The sequence below is a fragment of the Tiliqua scincoides genome, chromosome 13 (genome assembly GCF_035046505.1).
Source record: "Tiliqua scincoides isolate rTilSci1 chromosome 13, rTilSci1.hap2, whole genome shotgun sequence".
Classification (NCBI taxonomy): Eukaryota; Metazoa; Chordata; class Lepidosauria; order Squamata; family Scincidae; genus Tiliqua; species Tiliqua scincoides.
In genome coordinates this window covers 15,649,535-15,673,773 of record NC_089833.1, presented here as the reverse complement: position 1 = coordinate 15,673,773, position 24,239 = coordinate 15,649,535, and the positions used below count along the sequence as shown (strand labels likewise).

At 49.9% G+C, this 24,239-nt stretch overlaps 1 protein-coding gene across 3 annotated transcripts in view; it reads left to right on the top strand.

The window, feature by feature from the left end:
- The window catches only part of TNRC18 (trinucleotide repeat containing 18), a 97,098-nt gene that overhangs the window by 21,090 nt on the left and 51,769 nt on the right, over positions 1 to 24,239 (top strand). For all 3 annotated transcript variants that reach the window (XM_066640482.1, XM_066640483.1, XM_066640481.1), the window contains exons 3-4: positions 16,595 to 16,720; positions 17,817 to 19,667. In XM_066640482.1, the coding sequence (XP_066496579.1) occupies positions 16,595 to 16,720; positions 17,817 to 19,667 (1,977 nt within the window). The remainder of the gene's footprint in view (positions 1 to 16,594; positions 16,721 to 17,816; positions 19,668 to 24,239) is intronic.

Sequence of the window (24,239 nt, the reverse complement as noted above, 5' to 3'; positions counted from 1 at the left end):
CGAAGCCTGGGTAAAGAAGGTATGGAGGATAGGCTGTTACCCATGCAGCAAATCCCCCCTCTCCACGTCGCTGGAATGATCCAATGGAAAGGCAGAAACCAATACAGTTGGTTCCAGCGGCGTCGCAGGAGTTGCCAGAACGTGACTGTGTGCAGCCACGAACTGCCTGAGGGACTCCGGCTCCTGATGCGAAAGTACCTGGGGATATTCAGTTGAGACAATGGGGACTTGGGTGCAGGTGCAAGAAGAATTTTATCAACTTATTTATTTATTTATTTATTTATTTATTTATTTATTTATGCATTCGATTTCTATTCCACTTTTCTCCCTGAAGGGCACCCAAGGCGGCTAACAATCAGGTTAAAAATACAGAACAGCAGATAAAGATTAAAAATACAAAACAGTTAAAACAATTAAAACAAGATAAAATACATGGATAAAATACATAGCACGCAGTAAAAGACACATTTATAACAACAGCCCTTATGGTACCTCGAAGGCTTTCCTGGATAAAAAAAGTCTTCAGGCCCTGCCGGAACGCTAATAATGAGGAAGCTGCTCTCAATTCAAAAGGGAGGGAATTCCATAGTGCAGGTGCCACCACCGAAAAGCCCCTGTTTCTGGCCGCCATTCCCTTCACCACTCTCAATGACGGCACAACCAACAGGGCCCCTTCTGATGCCTGGTATGGAGAAAGTGGCTAGAAAGAAAGGCTAGTGGCCTTTCATTCAAGTATCCTTTTTGGCCCATAATGAACATGGGGGCACTTTCCGGTACACGATATAGTACTGTAAAAGTCCATGGAGGACCTTAGAAGGGGGTTAGATGCAGGCAGGAAGAGAGACTTATCTATGGATAGTAGTTGTGATAGCTGTATGGAACCTCCAGGTTCAGAGGCAGTCTACCCCAAATACCTGTTGCTGGGAGCAGGCTGTTGCTGTTGGGATTGGAGTGGAGCATCCGAAAGGCACTGCTGTGGAGATTGCCCAATGGTTGAAGGTCAGGCTCTGAATATTTACACCAATATTTATTCTGTACTGCCAGCCAACCGAAGGAGTCTGTGTAGCGCACCCCCCAGAAAGGTGGGAGGCTTGAATGCACCCAGACCTGCCTCGCTGAGCTAGATCTCAGCCTGGTTCAACCCCACCCAGACTCCATGCCTGCAAATCCAGGGCGTGCTCATCTCTTCGACAATCTCTAGCCCTCCTCTCTCTGCTTCATTCTCATGCTTGGCCCAACAAAGGGCCTCCCAGAGGAATTTTATCAGCGGGTACAAAGTTCCTTTTGGGCCCCTTCCCAAGTGGGGAGGGGAAAGGGTGAAACATAGCAGGGCAGGATGGTGAGAAGGGCAGGCAGAATAGGGGTGGGGAGGGGCAAAACAGGGTAGGGGGAGGATGGTGACAGCTGGAATATACCGAAGTGGAGCCCAGGTCTACCTGCCCGTTTGCTACTGCACTGGCAGCTAGAGACAGTAATGTGGAAATTCCAACACGCTCCTTAGTCTCTCTAAAATCTTTTAAGTATAGAAAATCACTGCAGAAAATTAGCATTGCCATATTTAGGTTCACACTAGAATAGAAAGTATCCTGCGTGTACTAAAACTGGTTTCTGCGGCACTGGAGCTCTGCAGCTGTGTCCTGAGCGCTGATGTGCTCCTTCATGGGAAGCGAATCCACAAGCCAAAGAGCGACTGTGCAGAGCCAGTTTCCTCCCAGACTTGACACTGTGTTAGGGGTGTCACGTATGCATTCCTTGGCCCGGCGCGCATGGCTTTCTGTGGCAGCCTGTGGTATCCCAAGCAGGCAGCGAGTCGGAGTGAGATCAGAAAATGTAAGATCCCAGGAAATTTCTGGGCCCCCTCCATGGGTTTCTGGGCCTGGGAACAAATGACCCCTTGTGCCCCACTCTCATGGGCCTTGGCCCAGCATGCCTTCCACACTGAACACCCCTTTGCAACTGTAGCGCTCGGGCATTGCTGCTACAGAGACTAGATTAGCAAGCAGCACCAGGCAAGTTTTTTTCCTTGTTTTTTTTCGTCAGTCCTGCCAACAGCTTAAAGATGAGTCTTAGCTGATTAAGTCTCTGGCTTTAAAATGATTAAGCAATTAAGCAATTACGTTTTTATGTTTGGGTTCCACCCTTCTTCCAAGGGGAGGGCTTGGGTTGGCAGCATATGTGGGGAAGGGGTGCCTGATGGCTTTCAACTTATTTTTATTGTTGCAAGGTGTGTGTGTGTGTGAGTCAGTCAAGCTGGGGGGGCAAGGTTACTGCTTTGCTTTGTAGCTTGAGTGGACAATTCAAACTCTAGCTAGTGTGTGTGTATTTTGTGTGTTTAATTGATCTTTAGATGGTTTCTAACTTAATGTAAACCAAATTGCTTAGAAGCCTTGGGTGTTTTACATATGAAGAAAGGGAGAATGTAAATTCTTATACAGACATGAATAAGTTAACCCAGGTTTCCCCAGATCTCCAAATGATCCAACTTAAATCATTTTTGCCCAACGTTAGGTAAACACAACAGGGATCAAATGTGTACACCTGTGGGCTGGGCAAAAATGGGTTAATGTTTACCACTTGATCAGCTATAAGCTGTGGGGTGTTCAGGTGTTCTTCACCTCTTGACTTTTGCCAACCCCTCCTTCCCCTGCATTGAATTTTAGACTGTAAGCTCCCCAGGGCAGGGGCCTGCCCCCTTGCGCTTTGAGTGCCATGCAGGTGATTAGCACTATATTACAAAAAGGAGGTTGGGGACCCACAGGTTGGGGTGACAGGGCTATGAGTAGGTGGCACGGTGTTCTTTCCATCTGGAGGTCTAGCAGCAGTTTCCGATCTCCTTACCTCTGAAAAAAATCATCTCTGTGCTTTGTATGGAGATTCTCAGTGTCATCAAAACTGGTATTGGTGGGAGAGCTTTCTACACCCATAAGAATCTTTCTACACCCACTGGATCAGGCCATAGGCCCATCTAGTCCAGCTCCCAGCGGCCCACCAAATGCCCCAGGGAGCACACCAGATAACAAGAGACCTCATCCTGGTGCCCTCCCTTGCATCTGGCATTCTGACATAGCCCATTTCTAAAATCAGGAGGTTGCGCATACACATCATGGCTTGTACCCCGTAATGGATTTTTCCTCCAGAAACGTGTCCAATCCCCTTTTAAAGGCGTCTAGGCTAGACGCCAGCACCACATCCTGTGGCAAGGAGTTCCACAGACCGACCACACGCTGAGTAAAGAAATGTTTTCTTTTGTCTGTCCTAACCCGCCCAACACTCAATTTTAGTGGATGTCCGCTGGTTCTGGTATTATGTGAGAGTGTAAAGAGCATCTCCCTATCCACTCTGTCCATCCCCTGCATAATTTTGCATGTCTCAATCATGTCCCCCCTCAGGCGTCTCTTTTCTAGGCTGAAGAGGCCCAAACGCCGTAGCCTTTCCTTGTAAGGAAGGTGCCCCAGCCCCGTAATCATCTTAGTCGCTCTCTTTTGCACCTTTTCCATTTCCACTATGTCTTTTTTGAGATGCGGCGACCAGAACTGGACACAATACTCCAGGTGTGGCCTTACCATCGCTTTGTGCAACAGCATTATAATAATAGCTGTTTTGTTCTCAGATCTGTTTTGTTTCCCAAACTGAGGGAAACCAGTGGGTCGCACGACCTGCTTGTTTGGTGGGCCGTGAAAGTGAAACCTGCAAGCTGATAGCTGACAAGGACCTCGTTGTTGTCTTCTGCTATGAGCTTCTCATGGCTTCCATTTGTTAGCCTTTATCAGGTGAGCCTTCGTCAGGCCATGATGAACAGTTCTTGGAAGAATCAATCAACAGTTCTTGGAAGAATCCTGCTCCCATGTGTGTATCCTTCTGGAATGCAGGGTGCATATGTGTCCATTCACCTGCAGCTGGGTGGCCATCACTTTTTGCATGACCAGACTTGGCAGAGTTGCAGGGGAACCCCCCTCCTCTGCCCCAGGGCTGTGGTGTTTAAATTTGCATGACATTTACATAACATAATCCGAGTGGCCAGTAAAATTTGCTGGTGCTTTTATCTCCCTGTGATCTGCTTTCGGATTTCTTGTGGATTTTGACTTACCCTTATTTAATCGGCTTTAACTCTTAAGTATCTTTGTCAATACCGCCCTTACACAGGCAGCCGGTGTTGTGCTGATATATTCTGCCATTTTTACTCTTGTTCATAATTTTATTCTGATTGTGTGAGTCGTTGGGGGAGGGGGAGTGTTTGTGCAAGAAGGACACTCAAACTCCAACTGTGATCAGTGGGAATCTGGCTTAGACTTCAGCAGGCATTGGTTGCCCATGTAGTTTGATGCCCCTCTTTTTTTCTTTTCTTTTCCAGCCATGAGGACTTGGAACTTGAGTTTGCTGGCTTTTTTGTTTTTTAAGACATGAAACTGAAATTCTCAGGAAGTTGGATTCTGTGCTCCAGTGGCACATCTTGTGATTTTATGTGTGCCTGTGAAATCTTGTCATAGGCTGAGGCGGGGGTGGGGGGTGGAGATTGGCACTCACTGGTATTCAAGACTTGGGCCTTAGGATTTTATTGACATGACCAGAGGGGTCTGCAATACCCCTGATATCCTGCATCTCACATGTGTGTCAGAGCAATCAGCAGAATATTACTACATGTCTCACCAGGGCAGTGGTTCTCAAACTTTTTAGCACTGGGACCCACTTTTTAGACTGGAAATGGAAACCACTGTAAGTGATGTCATTGACCTGAAAGTGAAGTTGCATTGTCAAGAAGTTTAATTTTTTAACACCCCCCCCCCCCCATATGACAAAATCAAATTTCCCAAACATCCCAAAGGCTGCAATCCCATCCACACTTACCTGGCAGTAAGCCCCATTGAATATCATTGTTAAAAGCATAAACATAGTAGCCTGTTAAAAGTACTGATCTCTTAACATTTCCCCAAATGCACTCGCAGAACATGTTAGCATCAAATCGAATGCATTAAAAATAATGCATTAAAAACTGAAATGAGTGGGGACTCACCTATCGGGTCCTGACCCACAATTTGAGAAATGGTGCACTAGGGTGTCAATATTTCTGCTAATAAATCTGGAAATGGGGTAGGATTGAGTAGTTTATTTATTTAGTTCCATTTTTTATTCCACCCTTCCTCCGAAGAGCTTAGGGCTGTTTACGCAGCTGCTCCCCTCCTTCTCACAACAACCCTGTGAGGTAGGTGAGGCTGAAAGAAAGTGACTGGCCCAAGGCCACCTAGAAAACTTTGTGGCTGAGGGGGGTTTTGAACCTGGTTTGTTGAAAAGGTGAAACTTTTTTAAACCTCTTAAATCTAGGTGGGTCCTGATAAGAGTATCGCTTTAAAAAGTGGGTCGCCTTGCCAAAAAATAAGATTTTTGCACAGCAGTTTGTCTGAGATGCACATAACCCTGGGTTATGAATGAATGCTCCAAAGCTGGGGCATTTTGGTCTGGTCTATGCCTTCAAACAGAATGGGGGTAGAATCTTTAGATGACGTTTATTCTGAGAAATAAATAAACTTGTTCACTCAATATTTCGTGCCTTAAATGAGGTAGAGAGCGAGGCACTTGACAAGGAGATCTGTTGAATCTGTGGTGGAGGCAGAGGTGAGATTTAAACTGGGAGCTTCTCGGCATGTACCTGTGACCGTGTTAAGTCAGCTCTTAATAACCCAGGCAGTCCAGATCTAATAGGTCCTTTAGTGGCAAAAAGAACCTCAGTTCTCCTCGAGAGTCAGATGGGCTTTGCAGAAGTCCAGCCTGTTGTGCTTAGGAGGGGGAATGGTGCAAGAGCCAAGCACCCCTTTGCACCTGTGCCAGGAGCAATTACAGCTGCCATAAGGCAGCGGTTTCCATCTTTCCCAGGCTCATTAGCCATGCCCTGGAGGGGGACACCATGATCTGTTTTCAGCCCTGGTAAGACCAGGTCACTGGCAGGTGTCTGTCTTGGCCTCCCATTGAGACACTAAGCACGAAGGGCTAATGGGCGACAATGCGAAGTTATGAGCCATGGCTCAGAGCCAGAATGTGTCCCACCACTGGACTAGCCCTTGGAACAGAGCTGCTATTCTAAGGAAGTATTTGCCAGGGAAAGTACTTCTTCATGCAGTGTTACGTTGCATTGTGGAACTCGCTGCCACTAGAATGTGGCTTGGATACCTTTTTGAATAGGATTGTTCAAACTCGTAGACCTATCGGTAGCTGTGACTTGATTGCTTTCATGCCCTGCACGTGGACTTCCTGGAGACATCTGTTTGGTCACGGGGAAGTTGTGACGCACGCTTTGGCAACCCCTGCCCTAGGGGCTCACGTTTTAGATGGCGACACAAGAGGGACCGTGGAAGAAAGGGGGAATGAAATGGGAGCCAGGGAAAATGGGAATTATTTCAGTTGCATGGGGTTAGACTTGGTTACAGCAGGGAACGGGGCTAAGAATTGTGCCAAAAGGCTTCACGGGCAAAGACGCTGGACTGGCCAGATCTTTAGATTTGCCCAGGCAGGTGTTATGATGATCTTGCAGTACAATGTATATTTGAGACTTACTGACCAATTTATGGTACATAAGAACAGCCCCACTGGATCAGGCCATAGGCCCATCTAGTCCAGCTTCCTGTATCTCACAGCGGCCCACCAAATGCCCCAGGGAGCACACCAGAGAACAAGAGACCTGCAAGGCTTCCTGGGAATTGTAGTTAAGAACATAAGAAGAGCCCCACTGGATCAGGCCACAGGCCCATCTAGTCCAGCTTCCTGTATCTCACAGCGGCCCACCAAATGCCCCAGGGAGCACACCAGAGAACAAGAGACCTGCAAGGCTTCCTGGGAATTGTAGTTAAGAACATAAGAACAGCCCCACTGGATCAGGCCATAGGCCCTGTATCCAGCTTCCTGTATCTCACAGCGGCCCACTAGATATCCATGGTGGATATCCATTCTACACTGACTGTTCTGCCAAGCCTCCCCTTCCCCCTGCATAGCATGTGCATGTTCTGGTCATGTATGTCATTGTGTGAACAACTGAGGGGCATGCTGCAGGGTATCTCAGCGATGGTGGCGGCCCAGTTCAACTGTCCTAACCGACCAACTTCACTGAGGAACAAAACCTGGAACAAAACTGAGAGTCACAGTTGCCGCAAGGAAGAGGTTGAGCTCATCAAGCCTTTGTTGCTGCTGTTTTGATCTCTTGCCAACATGGGGGTGGGGAATTCTTGGGAGACTGGCAGTGCCTTGCTCAGTGGCTCCAGCCAAACATGTCTGGCCAATTGGCAGCCAGCCTTTTGCACCGTTGCTCAATAATTCAGATAACAATTGGGCATGAGCTCTGGCCTGCTTCTTCCTAGCTGTGCCCTGCCACCCTCTTAAAAGCACCACTTCGAGGGAACCAAGCTGTGTGCCAAGTGGCTCACCCGCTCATCTGGTGGAAGGCTTGGGTGTTAGGTGGTGGGTGTAAGGATCCACTTGGTTGAACGACAAAAGTTTGGGAGCCAAGTTTCTGCCGGGGCAAATGGCTTTGGAAATAAGACTTGAGGAGGCTGGAGGGGGCAGAGAACAGTTTTTCCGATCAGTTGCAGAGTTTGAAATGGGCATCTCAAAATGGAATGCAACACACGGCAGCTTTTTTGGTTCTGCCTTTCCAGTTTTAAAATCAGAAATTTTGAAGTCTTGAACCTTCTTCTGAAAGCAGCATTTCCAACTTAGATTTTGAATTTTGAAGCTCTGGTGTGGCTGGCAACACAGAAAGATGCCCAGTTCCGAGTCAGGCCCTTGGACCATTTCACTTGCTATCGTTGACAGACTTGGCAGTGTCCCTCTTGCTGTGTCTGGTTTTGATGTTACTTTTAATTTTATCTCTTTGGCTGTCAAAGAATAATTGTTGTGGCACATTTGTTATTGTTTGGATGCCATAAACTGGTTGGCAACCTTCAGTCTCGAAAGACTATGGTATAAGCCTACAGCACCCAGTATTCCCAGGTGGTCTCCCATCCAAGTACTAACCAGGCCTGACTCTGCTTAGCTTCTGAGATCATGGTATAAGCCTACAGCACCCAGTATTCCCAGGCGGTCTCCCATCCAAGTACTAACCAGGCCTGACTCTGCTTAGCTTCTGAGATCAGACGAGATTGGGCATGTGCAGGGTAACAGTTGCTGTCAAGTTGCCAGCCCAGTTGCCATATACTGGGTCTCTTTGATACTACAAGCCTGTTATGTTCCGTCAGCATCTTAAGAAGTCTGGAGGGGAGAAGAGTAGTGGATTAGACCAGAGGTTCTCAAAGTGTGTGTCATGATGCCTAAAAATGTTTTGGCACACTCACAGGGGTGCTGCAAGATGTTCCCAGTGCCTCTTCCTTCCTGTAGCCCTCCCCTCCGGCACTGCCATATTGGATCTCATGAACGCTTGTGAGATTTGGGTGCCACCATCTTGAATCTTGTGAATTTTGGTGAGATCCAAGATGGTGGTGCCCAGCTTAGCTGGGAAGAAGAATCTGTGGGGTGGATCATGACCCAAGTAAGTTTGGGAACCATTGGTTAGATCAGGGGTGCCCAAACCCCGGCCCGGGGCCACTTGCGGCCCTCGAGGTCTCTTAATGCAGCCCTTAGGGAGCCCCCAGTCTCCAATGTGCCTTGGCCCTCTGGAGATTTGTTGAAGCCCACACTGGCCCAACGCAACTTCTCTCAGCGTGACGGCAACTGTTTGACCTCTCATGTGAGCTGTGGGATGAGGGCTCCCTCCACTGCTTGCTCTTTCACATCTGTGATGCAGCAGCAGCAGCAGCAAAGGAAAGGCCAGCCTTGCTTTGAGCAAGGACTTTTATAGGCATTGAGCTATTGCAAGATCTTCATTCGTTCATATAAGTTCATGTAAACTTATGTAAATTTATTCAAATTTTAAATGTAAATTAATTCTTTTTTTCCCCCCGGCCCCCGACACAGAGTCAGAGAGCTGATGTGGCCCTCCTGCCAAAAACTTTGGACACCCCTGGGTTAGATGAATCGATTTTTGAAAACTTTTGGATTGACTGACAAGATGCACCCCACTTACACCGAGCAACTGTTAAAGAAGAAAAAAAAAAAACAAAGAATGAATTTTTGATACTTTAAAAAGTGTGCAGATGGAAAGCCATTTTAGAAGAGGCTTTCCCCTTTCACAGATAGGAAGGACTCTTCTTAAAAGATCCCTGCTATTACACAGACCTGCAGTCATTGCTTCAGAGCTAATGTTTTTACTTTGTGTGACTACTGATTGATTGGCTGAAACTGATGGATCAGCTAAGACTCCTTTAATTGGGTGACAGATCTAGAGTGAACTGATTGAAGTCCACAGGTGTGCCGGCTCTCGCCACTTCCATTTCGGAAGGTCGTCGGCCGGCGATAGGAAGTGGTGTGCCACGGTTGAGAAGTCGAAGACCTTAGATTGCCAGTCCCCCTTCTCCGAAGGCGCTGTTTGCTTCTGCCAAGCGGTATCTCTGTGGTCTGTGCAACTCTCAGGAGATTAGACGTCCAGTCAAATTGATATTGCTGCTGTCGGCGGAGGGAGGGGACGCAGTTGGCAGCGGCAGAATTCTCCAGGGGATATTGGAAGATTGGCTGTGTAAATTAAACTCCCCAAAGTGACAATTGGCTCAGGACTTGGGCAGGGGTGAGAATTAAGCCCACGGTAGTTGAAGACCAGATATTAGGTGGGGAGACTTCGATCGTACGACAAGTGGCGGACTGGCACAACGAATGTGTCTGAGGTTGAAGGAAAGATGGCGGGGAGGGGAATGGTCTTATTGACTTTTCTTCTCAAGTTGTCTGATCCAGAAATGCATGTCCTTCTGGGTTAAACCTTAATACTAGTTTTTTGGGTCTAGAGTGGGACCTCGGTATCCATGGGGGATCTGCTCCAGGACACCCCACCCCTGCAGATACAGAAATCTGTGGATAACTAAATCCACAGGGCCACTTCTGCCTTAACTTATTCCAGCCCTCTGGAAGTCTTACATGGCCTCTCTGCATCTCAGAATACCTGCCAGATATGACTGGGAACCACTTCTGGTGGTATCTAGGAGGTCCTGTGAGGCCCTCTAGCTGGTGTGCTCCCTGGGGCATTTGGTGGGCCGCTGTGAGATACCGGAAGCTGGACTAGATGGGCCTATGGCCTGATCCAGTGGGGCTGTTCTTATGTTCTTAACTACAATTCCCAGGAGGCCTTCCAGGTCTTCTTGTTGTCTGGTGTGCTCCCTGGGGCATTGGGTGGGCCGCTGTGAGATTCAGGAAGCTGGACTAGATGGGCCTATGGCCTGATCCAGTGGGGCTGTTCTTATGTTCTTAACTACAATTCCCAGGAGGCCTTCCAGGTCTTCTTGTTGTCTGGTGTGCTCCCTGGGGCATTTGGTGGGCCGCTGTGAGATACAGGAAGCTGGACTAGATGGGCCTATGGCCTGATCCAGTGGGGCTGTTCTTATGTTCTTAACTACAATTCCCAGGAGGCCTTCCAGGTCTTCTTGTTGTCTGGTGTGCTCCCTGGGGCATTGGGTGGGCCGCTGTGAGATTCAGGAAGCTGGACTAGATGGGCCTATGGCCTGATCCAGTGGGGCTGTTCTTATGTTCTTAACTACAATTCCCAGGAAGCCTTGCAGGTCTCTTGTTATCTGGTGTGCCCCCTGGGGCATTTGGTGGGCCGCTGTGAGATACCGGAAGCTGGACTAGATGGGCCTGTGGCCTGATCCAGTGGGGCTGTTCTTATGTTCTTATAAGGTAGGCCCACTGTAACTTATTATTTCCAAACCAAAATGGATTATCTCTCCTGTACATAGAAACTTGGTTGGTAGGGAGCCATGGTGGAGGGGAAAGCATAAACCTTGGGCTAGAGAAGCAGACAGACTTGAGGGTGTTTCCACATTAGCCGTCAACACAACTGGAAGCCTGTGGAGTTGGCCTGGCACCCCTCATAGAAACCTCAAGGTGGCCACTTTCAGGGCCTGCCCTGAGGGTCAGTCTGCTCTTGATGTGGTTGAGAATTTCAGCTTTCGGATCAACTCTTAGGTAGTGCTGTGATAGTCCGGCAGGCATTTTTGTCATAGGTACGTTCTCAAAATTGTTCCTGTTGAGGGAACAGTTGTATGGGGCAGTTGTATGGGGTCTCCTGATGCAGGAGACCCCCTGTCAGCCCAGCCCAAAAGGGGAAAGACAAGCAGCTTCTGGTCATTTTAATGGGGCTTGTGCCAGAGAGTATAGATTTGTCTTCTGGTCCCAAATTCCTCCTTTACCTGGCTGCTCTCAGTAATGCTACAGATCTACCTAACCTTTGTTTTTGTGCTTCAAAAGCACTTGGTGGAACTGAAAATGCAAGAAAAGATTATCAGATCTCCCCCCCCCCTTTTTGTTGAGCCATCAAAGTGCATGTTAATTGAAACTGTCTGTCTCTCCTGGGCCCCCTGCCTAGGAATTATTTTGCAGGAGACCCGCAGCTGGCCTCTGCCTGCACTGACATGTCCGACTTTAAGGAGGCTGGATTCCAGTTGGCCGATGTAACTGCATTCCTGTCCCGAACGGAGCCTGCCTCCATCAGAAGCATCTTCTGCCCTCCCTAGCTATTGACCCAGCTATGACTGAGGGTCAGAAGCTGCTCAGGTTGAGGTGGTGGAGACGCTGGCTGCATCTGCCTCAACACTCCTCTTTCTTAGATAAAGAGGAGGCCCCTGTTTGACTTCAGGAAGAGCTGAGTCAAATAAATCTCTCTCCGATGTTCCAGAGTCAGCCTTGTTTGCATCGTAGAACATTAGGGTTGTAAGGGCCAGGATGATGTAGTGGTTTGGGAGTTGGACGGAGACCTGGAAGATCCGGGTTCAAATCCCTGCTCGGCCACGACGCTTCCTGGCTGACCTTGGGCCACTCTTTCTCTGCCTCACCTACCTGACAGGGTTTTTGTGAGGGGAGGAACCATGCATTCTGCCATGAGCTCTTTAGCAAAATAATACAGGAAGAAAGGAAGGGACCTTGGAGGCTATCTAATCAGACATTCCAGTGGTGACATTTTGATAAGGGTCCAGGGGACTGGAGGCTTTTGGTTGGACAGTGGGATGATGATTGGGTCCATGAACAGGTAGACGAGAATGCAAGACAAGAATCCAGGGCTGGGCCTCGCCAATCCTGCTAGTCTTCATTGGAATGTGGGAGGTGCTACCTGGAACCCAGCTGAATTACATAATACCTGAAGATCTCAGGGCAGGGCACTGGAAGCCAGGCATTAACATGGAACAAATCCGCCTCTCCCGAACTGACTCACCGAGTCATTTTGTCTTCCCTGTGCCTTGGTGGCCTAGTCAATCAAATGGGGTTAATGATCTTGGCCTACTTTGGGAGGAACAGGGAGGAGCCTGGTTGTAGTTACCATCCAAGAGGCAGGAACTTGGCTCTCCTGGCCCGACTGGCGAAATCTTAATCTTGGCTCCGCTTGCCAAACAGCAAATGTATAGAAGGACACGCACACCCTTCTGTGTGTGTGTGTGTGTGTGTGTGTGTGTGTGTGTGAGAGTCATTGCCAAGAGAGGAAGCATCCGGTCATGAGCGTAGACATCAACCTAACCGCAGAAACCACACTCCGAGAAAATGCTCGGGGGGGTCAGGTGTGGCCACAAGCTGTGGGAGGGCGAAGCGCAACTGGTTCAAACACCATGGGTGCCCCACATTGCACATCATCTTTGGGGGGGACAGGACTGTTGGGAGCAGGTGGTGGGGAGTGGGTTGCCAGCCTGGCTTATTCAGCTGTGCCCCTCTCCCCTTCTTGAAAGGGGGAAGTGGTTGCCCGTTTGGCAATCTTGTCGAACACGAGTCGCAAGAGACAAACGCCGATGGTATCTTTGTAGTTATGCAACAGTCCATTAAAAAAATGTTGCAACTCTTTTTTTAGTCTGGGTTGCAACGGTTTGTCGCCCTTGGGGTGTGAGAGGGGAAGGTCCTGGAGGTGTGGTGACGTTTTCTCGGACGGCTGGGAATGTTTTGGTGCTGTATTGGCCTGTAGAAGCTCAACAGGGAAAACTGCCAGGCCGGGAAGCGTTCAAAACAAGCTCTTTCAGGGGCAGACAGCGCCCCCCCCCCGCTAGTTCAGCCTCTGCAGTCCCACGGTCCACCCTGCCATGTCCCAATTTTTCCCTACCCTGTTGCAAATTCATCCCAGTGGAATGAACCTCCCAGTTGGTGAAAATATCTTAGCATGATTTACAGGTAGGGAATTAGAGCTGAGATGATTTGACAGATAGAACACGCCTGTTTTATTTGGTTAAATTATCAAAAAGGAGATATGCAATCGAAACATGCGCTGTTTATTTAAAGGCAGAAGAAAGTGGCAACGTGGACGCCCAAGCCAAGCTGGGGCAAGGAGAGAGAGTTCTCTAAAGTGACAAGAGGCTCACCCTGCATGTTGCAACTAGGGGTCTGTTTTGGATGTTATATTTCTTGCCCAACCAGCTGCAAGCCATAAAAGTGTCCTGGTCAGTCCTGTCCCTTCCAGGAGGGTTTGGAGTACTTTCTGTAATCATGTGGGAAGAGGGTCGGTTCAGATGGACCATTCTCCCAGAACTGAGGGGAGGGACTGGGATGTGCTCTGTCCTGAGCATCTTCTCAGCAGGTAGGGCTTTGTCCAGGTGAGGATGTATTATTTATATTTTTCACATTTTTGTATCGCCCTTCCTTCAAGGACCTCGGGGTGGTGTACGTGGTTCCTCCCCTCCTTTAGCCCTCACGCAACAACCCTGTGAGGTAGGCGAGGCTGAAAGATAGTGACTGGTTCAAGGTCACCCAGGAAGCTTTAGAGCTGAATGGAGATTTGAACCTGGATCTTCCAAGATTTAAATCCAACTTCCAAACCTCTATGCCATCCAAATCTGTTCAAGCGTGTGATTGGCGCTTGTGTGTAATGCTTAAATAGCAACCATTGGGGGTGATGGGATGACCCAGCCTTGGACCAAGATGTGGGGCAATGAGTCTTTAATACTGTGCACCCATCAATCTGGAGTCCTCCCCCCCTGCTTTCATCTTTTTTCCCAGGAAAGTGAAAATAAGCTGTTTAGGACTTGCTCTTTGGAACCCGGGGGCTTGCTGGAGCAGAGTGTTGGGCTAAAAATATCCCTGGTAATGGCAATCTTGGCTCTGCTTTCGAGGAATCCAGAGCGCACCTCCCCCCCAGCAGAACAGCTGCTCCCCCCTGGGGAGGGGGGGACACTGGAGGTTGTAGTTCTGATTCCTCTTGCAAAGCGAGTGGCCCTGATAGGTTTCCTCGTAAAACACAAATGGAAATGCCAGAGCATTCCAGAAGATGGCCCTCTGCCGTGGGGAGTGAATGCGAGATAAATGAGGGTTGCCGCTAAGTTGTATGCCATCTATAAAATGTTTGTCCTCCGCAGTATGTAAAATGCTGTGCCCCGTTCTAGGAATTCTGCTAGAATTGTACGACTCGGTTTCTCTGGCTAGTTTTTTCCCCCAATCATATATTTCAAATTGGAGTGTAGTTTCATGCACAGACTGTGGAGCTAGGACCTATGCAGCGGGCACATTTAAACCTTTGCCCACTGTGAGTCTGGACCCACTGTTTGAGAAATGCCGGCCTGATGGTTATCTGGTTCCACAAGCAACCTTTGTGCGCTGTCCTGGGATCTGTAGCCTTGTGGATTTTTAGCTCTCCGTGAACAAAATAGGCCAACCCTTTCTCCGGTTTGGCCACCTGACCACATTGTGATTTGGGACTTTCAAACCAAAGCCCTGTGCAGAACAAGACGGGGTGTTTGACACAGCACTTATAGATAGAGCTGTTTCCTCTGAGATGTGAGATTGGAAAGGAAGCCACCTGAAGCATGCACTAGATTTCTGCCTCATGCTGCAGTTCTTTCTTCCCTTCCGTGGCCGCAAGCCCGTCTCTGTGGCCGGCGTGGTTGCAGAAAGGGCTGAGCAGGCATCCCTTTGGAGGCACAGATAACAGTCCGTTTCACCACTTTGGAGATTCCACATTTCTGGTAACCGCCAGACCTGCTTTCTCCTTCTTGCTGTTTAAGTTTCTGACAAGGCAGTTGTCATAGAAGGGAAACCAGAAGGCGATGTGGTCTGTCTGCCCTTGCGTATGTTCTACACAGCCTCACGAGATGCACCCAGTGCAATGTAGTATGTGTTAAACTAACTTTAAGACCGGTAAAGTAGATATGCAGACACCCCATAAGAACAGCCCCACTGGATCAGGCCATAGGCCCATCTAGTCCAGCTTCCTGTATCTCACAGCGGCCCACCAAATGCCCCAGGGAACACACCAGATAACAACAGACTTCATTCTGGCGCCCTCCCTTGCATCTGGCATTCTGACATAGCCCATTTCTAAAATCAGGAGGTCGCACATACACATCATGGCTTGTAACCCATAATGGATTTTTCCTCCAGAAACTTGTCCAATCCCCTTTTAAAGGCGTCCAGGCCAGACGCCATCACCACATCCTGTGGCAAGGAGTTCCACAGACCAACCACACGCTGAGTAAAGAAATATTTTCTTTTGTCTGTGCTAACTCTCCCAACACTCAATTTTAGTGGATGTCCCCTGGTTCTGGTGTTATGTGAGAGTGTAAAGAGCATCTCTCTGTCCATCCCCTGCATAATTTTGTATGTTTCAACGTTCTTGAACATTGTTCTTATGCCAGAACATCAGGCTTGCTGTGTCCTGCTTGTCGATGCTAAAAACCAATTTTATTTTACTTTCTTCATGCTTACGCTGCCCTTTCTCCACGGAGCTCAGATGGTGCACGTGGTTCCTTCTCTCCTTTTGTCCTCACAACAACCCTGCGAGGGAGGTGAGACTAGGAGAGAGTGACTGGTCCAAAGTCACCCAGGAAGCTTCATGGCTAAGTGGAGATTTGAACCTGACTCTTTCAGGTTTCAGTCTGACTCCTGAACCACTACACACCATCCTCGCTCTTGATTCAAAGGAAATTAATTCCTTTTAAACACAGCCTGCCTGTTACAAACCTATGCAGGTTGACTCATAAACGCACCTGCCAGAAATAACAGTCTTTCTCTAGTGTTGTACCCTTCCAGACATAGTCTATCAATCTTCTCCACTCCTTCCCGCTGCAGTATTGTTTGTTGTTACTAATGTATGGCATTCTCACGAACCCAAATACCCAAGTCAGTGTGCACTTAGGCTGCCCTTGTTCCCAAGGGGTGCCGAGTTTCAGGTTTGCCTGCAAAGGGAGATGTCTGAGAGTGAGAGACCCAGGGGAAGTGTTCACGCGTGGCTTCTTGAGAACCGTAGAACCATCTCAGTTTGTCTGCAAGATTTTTATCCCGCTTTTCATCAGATTACCGACAACAGTTGCGAATAAGCCAAGAAACGGAAAATTGTTTTTAAAAGACACGCACAATGCAAAAGCTGGTGTGTCTGTTTGAGCTCTTAGTGTCTACGTGGTGAGCTGCTGTATGGGAAAGTCTGCCCCAGGATGAGGAGGTGGGAGAAGGTGGGGGTGCATCTGTTGGGCATCTTCGTCTGTCGTGCTGCTGAAGTGTTTTCTGATCATATGAGCAAACCTCTTTTGAAACCTGCCATTGCATCTAAATGCATTTTCTCCTTTTTCAGGCTTTTCCCATCTGCCAAACGGCCTGTACCCGTCGTACATTCCCTTGAGCCACCTGGAGCCCCATAACAGCGGGAGCCCCCTTCTCGCTCAGCTGGGCCAGCACAGTCTCTTCGAGTCTCCAAAAGGTGGGTCCCTTCTATTGAGTGCTGTCTTCCCTCCTAGACATGCTTTGCGTTCAGGACACCTTGAGTTTAGTCTCCGATCCCTCCAGTTGGAAGGAACTTGAGGAGCAAGCCTGGGAAAAAGTCCACTGCCTGAGACAGTGGGAATTGGCTGCCATCAAAGTAGACCAGATGGGCCGTAATGCCCTGACCAGGGTTTTCAACTCTCAGTCTAGCCCAGGGGTGTCCAAAGTTTTTGGCAGGAGGGCCACATCATCTCTCTGACACTGTGTTGGGGGCCGAGGGAAATAAGGAATTAATTTACATTTAAAATTTGAATAAATTTACATAAGTTTACATAAGTGAATATATTAAAGATGAACTTATATGAATGAATGAAGGTTGTGAAATAGCTCAAGGCCTATAAAAGGCCTTACACAAAGCAAGGCTGGCCTTTCCTTTGCTGCCGCTACTGCATCACAGACGTGAAACAACAAGAACAGTGGAGGAAGCTCTCATCTCACAGCTCACATGAGAGGTCAAATAGTCACCTTCAGCTGAGAGCAGTTGCACTGGGCCAGTGTGGGCTCCAACAAATTTCTGGAGGGCCAGAGGCTCATTGGAGACTGGGAGCTCCCTGAGGGCCACATTGAGGGGCCTCGAGGGCCACAAGTGGCCCCAGGGCCGGGGTTTGGGCACCCCTGGTCTAGCCCATCACTCTCCTCTTCTGCCAACACAGCCTCCAGGTAAGGAATTGCGGCACCACGTGGGCCCCGAATGGATTTCATTACTCGTGGAACTCAGTATCTGCAGTATGAATATACTGTTGAAAGAGTGTGGGTCTGAACCTGGGTCTGAACCTCAAACCAAGATCTGAACCTCAGGGGACCTTGTTTTGCAGCTCAGTCTCTTAGCTCCAGCTCAGTCAGCTGATTCAATAGTTCTGGGCCAGGCGTCTCTGAATGCGCAATGCTTGTCTGAAACTAGTGCAAGCTGCATGTGTCCTTTGGTTGTGTGTTGAGAATATAACAAATACAAAGAGTAGCCAGGTTAAGATAACGTCTAAGCATCCGAAAGGGGAGTTGACCTAGTTCTTCTTTTCCCCCCATTTGTTTTCCAGATGGGTTTTACCTTGCCAGCCATGCAGGGCAGTCGGTTTTGCACCCCCAGGGCCCCACCTCGAGGACAGCGGCCAACCACACACCAAGCAGCCTGCTCCGCGAAAAGGACCTCGGGCACCTGCATAGGAACTCGAAGGAGGGCGTGAAGGACCCCCCCAGCAAGGAGCGGACTTGTCGGGGGGACCTTTCCTTGCCTCTCACCAAGAAGGAGGGCAAGCTGCGCGAGGTTCCTAGGCCCCACAGCGTGGTGGACCTCACCCAAGACACAAAACCCGACAGCGACCGGAAAGTGAGTGGCCCCGAGAAGGTCATCAAGGTCGGGGAGCGGTTGTCCCCGTTCCTGGCTGAGCAAATGCCAAATCGGGGGGCGCTGAGTGGCGAACCAAAGTCCAAGAACCCCCTGCAAACCTCCTCGCTCAATAATTGCAACGGTGGAGGGGACCCCTTGGCCAAGGCGCTGGGCTCCGAGCAGGACCGCTGCGCCAAGGACCCCAACAGGCACGACGAGAATATGAGGCCTTCTGCTCACTCCCACCCAGATCGGCTGAAAAGAGGTGAGGCCGTTATGGGCTCAGTGGCAGCCTTGCACGTGGCCTGCAGTTGTCCCTCCCCGCACGCTGCCCAACCAGGGAAGCTCACCCCTTCCTCGGCGTTCCCTCCCCAGCCTGTCCATTCCAGCATGTACACCATCTTTCCTCTGACCAAGGAGCCCGGACGCGAACACAAAGTCATCGCCCCCACCTTTGTGCCTTCCGTCGAGGCCTACGACGAGAGGAACGGCCCCATCCAGATCGCCTCGCAGGCCCGGGACAACCACAAAGCGAAAGAGAAGGACACCCCCGCCCCTGCTGCCGCTAGGGTGGGTGTCTTGCAAGCTTTGCCGGAGAGGTGTCTTGGTGAAGCGTCCCGCAATCTCCTCTCCCAAGATTTCCCTGGCCACGGGGATGCCAAAAGAATGGACGTCCTGAGGGAGAAGGGGTCGGTCATCAGGGCCAACTGCATGGCGCTGAAAAAGCAGGGGGCGCCCGAAACCTTCTCCAACAGGCCGCGGCTGAGCTCCCCGGACAGTCGCGAGTTTCTCGCCTCGAAAGACTTGCTCAAACCGGGCCTGGAGGCAGAAGTCCGCTCCTCAGAGCGGGACCGGTTTCAGAGATCTGGCTGCAAAGAAGCAGCAAAGATATATGGCACTTTGGATTCTTCCTCCTCCTCCTTCTCCTCTTCGTCCTCTGGTTCCTCCCGGCAACACCTAGACAGTGGTCAGCTGAAGCCCGCCGAACAGAAATGGAAACCTTTTGACATGGGCAATTTTGCCACCACTCAGATGGCTGTGCTGGCCGCTCAGCATAGCCAAGCCAACCGGGTGGAGGAGGAGGCGGCCAAGAAGGTATACCTCAACCCCAGCGGCCTGCAGAGGTCCTCGGCGGCGGGAGCGCGGAGCGCTGCCGAAGGCCTCCACCCGACCTCTCATGGCGAAGGGTCTGCCATGCAGAGCCTCATCAAGTACAGTGGCAGCTTTGCCAAGGAGGCATCGGCTCGCCAGAGCGGTGGGAAGAAGTGCCCCTTTGGGGGTCTTGGCAACATGAAGCAAGACCCTTCCCACCAGGCCTCGTCGAAGATCCAGCAGCTCTTGCCCCACCAGACCAGCAAGCAGCTGAAGAAAGAGCCCGAGAGGCCAGAGAGCGCCAAGTCCTTTGGGCGCGAGAGCATCGGGTCTCAGGGGGAGGTGGAAGTGAGGCACCTCCCGGTGGGGATTGCCGTGGCGGTGGCCCGGCAAAAGGACAACAGTGGCAACAAACTGGGGTCAAGCCTGGTGGAGCGGGATCGCTCCCTCTCCCTGAGCAACGTCAAAGGTAGGCCGTGGCCTGGATTAGCGGTGTATGGGGGGGCAGGGTTGCTGGTCAGGGGTCTGCAGGTATGGGGCGTATCTGGTGAAATATGGGCAACCAAGAGCTGAGTCTAGGAAAAGATGAGCTTTATCAAAGTTAATGGCTCCCATTTTTTTTTTTTAAAGCAAAAGATACTCCCCTCCCCAATGAAACTGCTGAAATGAAGAAAAGCTTGCTGGGGTGTGTGACAGAGCCAGGAGAAACCAGAATCAGATTCTCATGTGAAAGGATGAGTTTACTTCTGGTGCAGGCAACCAGTCTCTGTACTCAGCATGTGCTCAGAGGCATCTTGTCCTGAGTTTGATGTGTAGATCCCCCCCCCCCCAAAAAGAGGCTATTTCTGTACTGGTGACAATAATTGGGGAACTCCCTGCAAGATGAATTGAGAACGGCGTCCTCCTGGGTGGATTCTTAAAGAAAGAATCAGTGTCAGCCAACTTAAGTCTTCCCACTGTTACGATTGCGCTCGTGGGCTCTTGGCTCTAACCACTATGCCGCTCTGGGTAGTTGGAAACGGGAGGCCATGCTGTGATGTGTCCTTCTTGCAATGAATCAGACCGACCATAAGGTGTCACTGTTGGGTCACAGAAACTAGCACAGGGCAGTTTTGGAGCCAGAGATGTTCCTGCTCACCGTACAACCCAGTCCAATGCATGTTTACTCAGAAGTAAGCCCCACTGCGCTGAACGGAGCTTGCTTTTTGGCCAGTGTGCGTAAGATCACAGCCTTATTCCTGCTAATGAATTTCAAGAGAGAGTCTCCCCCGGGCTGTGTTACCATTTTCAGTGTGTTTAGTATTGACCGCATTTTGGAATGATCTGGAGCCTGCAAAATTGTGAGGATCACAGGGTGTGTGTGACTTCAACCAATAAGTACTTATTGGTCAGGGAGTAAAGCACTTTTTGGGTGATCTGCTTGTATGACGAACTGACCATGAGAGTATTTCTGGTCTGGTTTATGTGATAGTAGGGGAAAGGCACAAGTAATTGAAACATTTTTATGGTTTCTGTATTTAAAGAGGTCTTGAAGGTCTTGGTCTAGGTCTGTCCACCAAGTGGAAGAAAGATTTTTGTCTAAAATTTGGCAACTTGTTGTGATATCAGCCTGGCAAAGCTGAGAGTCTGCACAGTGGAGCTGAAATGGGCAGTGGTTCACACCAGCTAAGGCAGTAATATGTCAGTTGTCGGGGCACCCACAAGACTCTATTCTATATTGGCTAAGATAAAATTGTATTCACATTTTAAATGCATAAAAATATCATGTGATTTTGTGTGTGTGTGTGTGTGTGTGTGTGTGTGTGTGTGTGTCCCCGGACAAGGAGGGTATCCTCAATGCAATTTGTGGATCCCCGACCAAAGTGGCTCCTCGTCCCTGTATGAATTTATGCCGGGTTTGGGTTGTGAGATTATTCTGCTGAACGGGTGTGTTTTGGTGGACAAACTTGAGGAAATGTGGTGGCTACCCAGCTACCACAGGGTGTGCGAGCACATTCACCGGGGGGAGAGACGGCGTAGCGAAAGAACAAAGGTGGTTTTAATTATAGGGTTTGCAAACGGCTCCTTTAAATGTACGACCGAGGGGAAGAAGAAGTGTCTGCCTTCAGTTCTTCTTACCACTGGTTTGGAGGCCGAACTCCGTTCTGCGCGCACTGGCGAGGCCTGAAACCCAGCCATTCCCCTTCCCCGGCTGCAAACCGCGGACCTTGTCCTTTGGTTGCGGTGCCAAGATGCCCTCATGATGTCGGCCGGGTGGAGAGGAGGATGGCCGTGATGCAGGCTTGGCTACCCTGAGAGAGCGCAAGAGCGCACATGTATCTATTCAGAGGGCGGGAGATCCACCCCTTTGCCACGGTTTTTTTTTTTTTTTTTTTACAAGAAAGAATGGGACTTGGATATCTATCAATCCGTCTGCCACAGACACTTCAGTTCGACCCTTTTGTTTTCTCGACACTCCCCCCGCCGTTGGCATCTCTCTCTGCTCCGCCTTGCGCTCGGTTCCCACAGGCTTTGCTCCTCTTGTCTCCACTTAGGTTGGAGCCAAGAGACGGTCTTGGTCGCCAATGGAGGAGATATCTGTTTGTTGGAGCACCCCCTTTGGAGGGGTGTCTCACACCCCCCCAACCCAGTCTTCCCCCCCTTCCTCCCGCTTTGCCTACCCCGCCCTCCGGCTGCGTTAAATGTAATTTACTGAGCAGAACTAAAAGCCTGCAAACAAGGGTGGCTTTCTGTCAGGCCGCCAGGGCTGCGTTGCTAAGCAATGGAATTGGCTTTCATCGAGAAAACAAGGCCTTCCTTTTCTCTCGCTCGCTTGCACCCCCCCCCCTTCTCCAGTTCCACCCCTTTCCCGGGCTTGTGCGCCAAGGGACATTTTTCCTAGTCAAATAGTTTGCTTGCGCCGAGTCGAGGGCACTTGAAGTGTTTGAAACCTTTTAAGGCGGGGAGGGGGAAGTGAGGCACTAGTTGGCTAATCGTGCCCGCGTTTGGCAAGCAAACCGCACGTATTTTTAATGTGGGGGGCATTGGTTGCCAAGGCGACAGGCCTAAGACTTCCCCACGACCATCAACCCCCCCCCCCGCACATGGGCGCACTCGGCACATACACAACACGCTGCGCATAACGGATTGAATTTTATCCTCGCATCATGTTGGGTGTATTTATAAGGACGAGACCGGCCATTGAGTTGATGGGAGACAATTGCTGGTTTGTAAATGGGGGTGTGGGGAGGGGAAGGTGGAAGCGCCGTCCTGTTGCGGCAAAGGGGGTGCCATTTATGCGCAAGTGAGAGCTGAGAGGAGGCTGGTTATGTATGGCAGTGGCTGCGCTTCGGGGTGGAAACATTCCCCTCCCTCAGCCGCTGCCCGTATGAACAGCTTGAAATAATAATATTGTTGGCACAATACAATTCAAGGTTGTTTTGGTTTGTGTTTTGTGTGCTTTAAAAAAAAATAAAATTTTTTTTTTAGCAAGGCTTCCAAAGCTGACTTGGCAGGCAACAGCGGAAAGCTGGCGGAGGGAGGGTGGGGCAGAGTCCAAACCGAGCCCAGAATTAGTCAACGGTTCGCTCGCTGTTCCAGCCGCCTGAGAGGCAGCCAGCCGTCTATTAAATAAATAGAGCCCTGAATGGGGATGGGGGGGGCGGGTGGGTGGACAGACTGCCCTCAAGCCTGGTCCAGGCTGCCCGCTGGCCAGGCTTACGTGGGCTCTCGACCAACCCAGATCAGTTGGCGTTCAAGTCACCGGCCGTGTGCTGCGCGGCGGAGCTGGCAGGCGGTGTAGGAAAGGTTTGACATGAACCTGCCGTTGTCCAGGCTTCGCCAGGAGGTATAAGAACATAGAGTCCTGTTGGATCAGGCCAAAGGCTCATCTAGGCCCAATTCCAGGATCTCAGTGGCCCCACCAGATGCCTCAGGGAGCACATAAGACAACAAGACATCTGTATCCCCTTGAAGCCGGCATTTGGAGGGAGCCTGTTTCTAAAACAAGGTTGCCTTTACCCATTATGGCTTGTAACTTGTGATGGACTTTTCCTCCTGAAAGCTGTCCAATCCCTTTCTAAACATGTCAAGGTCAGGTGCCATCACCACATCCTGTGGCAAGAAGTTCCACAGATATATTACACACTGGGTAAATAAATGTGTGTGTTTTTGGTCTGTTCTAACCATTCCGACACCAAATTTGAGTGGATGCCCCCTGGTTTCAGTGTAGTACGAGAGGGAAAAGAACATCCCTTTATCCACTCCGTGAATAATTTTGAGCAGCTCAATCAGGTCCCCCCTCAAATGCCTTTTTACTAGACTGAGGACTTGAAGTCTGGCCTGTACCTGCACGAAGAGACCTTCCGTCCCTCTTGATGTTTGAAAATGCAGAAATACACATGTGTTTGCAGCCCCCCTCTAAATGCTCTCACTCCCGGCTTAGCCAGAAGTCCCTTTATTTTTACATTTGTGTTTAACCTGCCCCTGGAATAAAAGATTGCCCAGAATATGCATCTTTGAAACAAAATCATTAACCCAGACACCATGGTTTGGAATTTTGGTCTGATTTGGCACCCCTGCTCAGAGGTTAGCAGAAAAGTGTTCCGGGCAAAGCAGGGAACTGAAGAAGAGTTGGGCAGAGGGTGGAAGGGTTAAGTAATCATTTGGCAGCTCATGGCATGAGTTTACTAGGGTGCTGGATTAGAGCCCTTGTCCATATAGGTCAGGGTTGTCTAAAGTGGCTGGCAACAAACTCAAAGGGTCCAATCCTAGGGTCTCTTCTTGCCCGATTTAGCAGTGCTGTCAGGAATTGAACCCAGGGCCTTCTGCCTGGGCTGAGGTGCAGTCCCTCCCTCATGCCTGAAGGTGGGATGTCCAGCCTGGGGCTAGTCCAATCATCATTAGATGAAACAGTTGTTGCCTCCTCCCCCCCACCCACCTGAACCCCTTCTTCTATTCTGGGGTGTGTGGAGGTGAGGTATGGGACAGTTTTTTTTAGAAGGTGGTGTCTTTAAATGGAAACGCATATACTGTTCAAAACCACAAGTATCATAAATCAAAG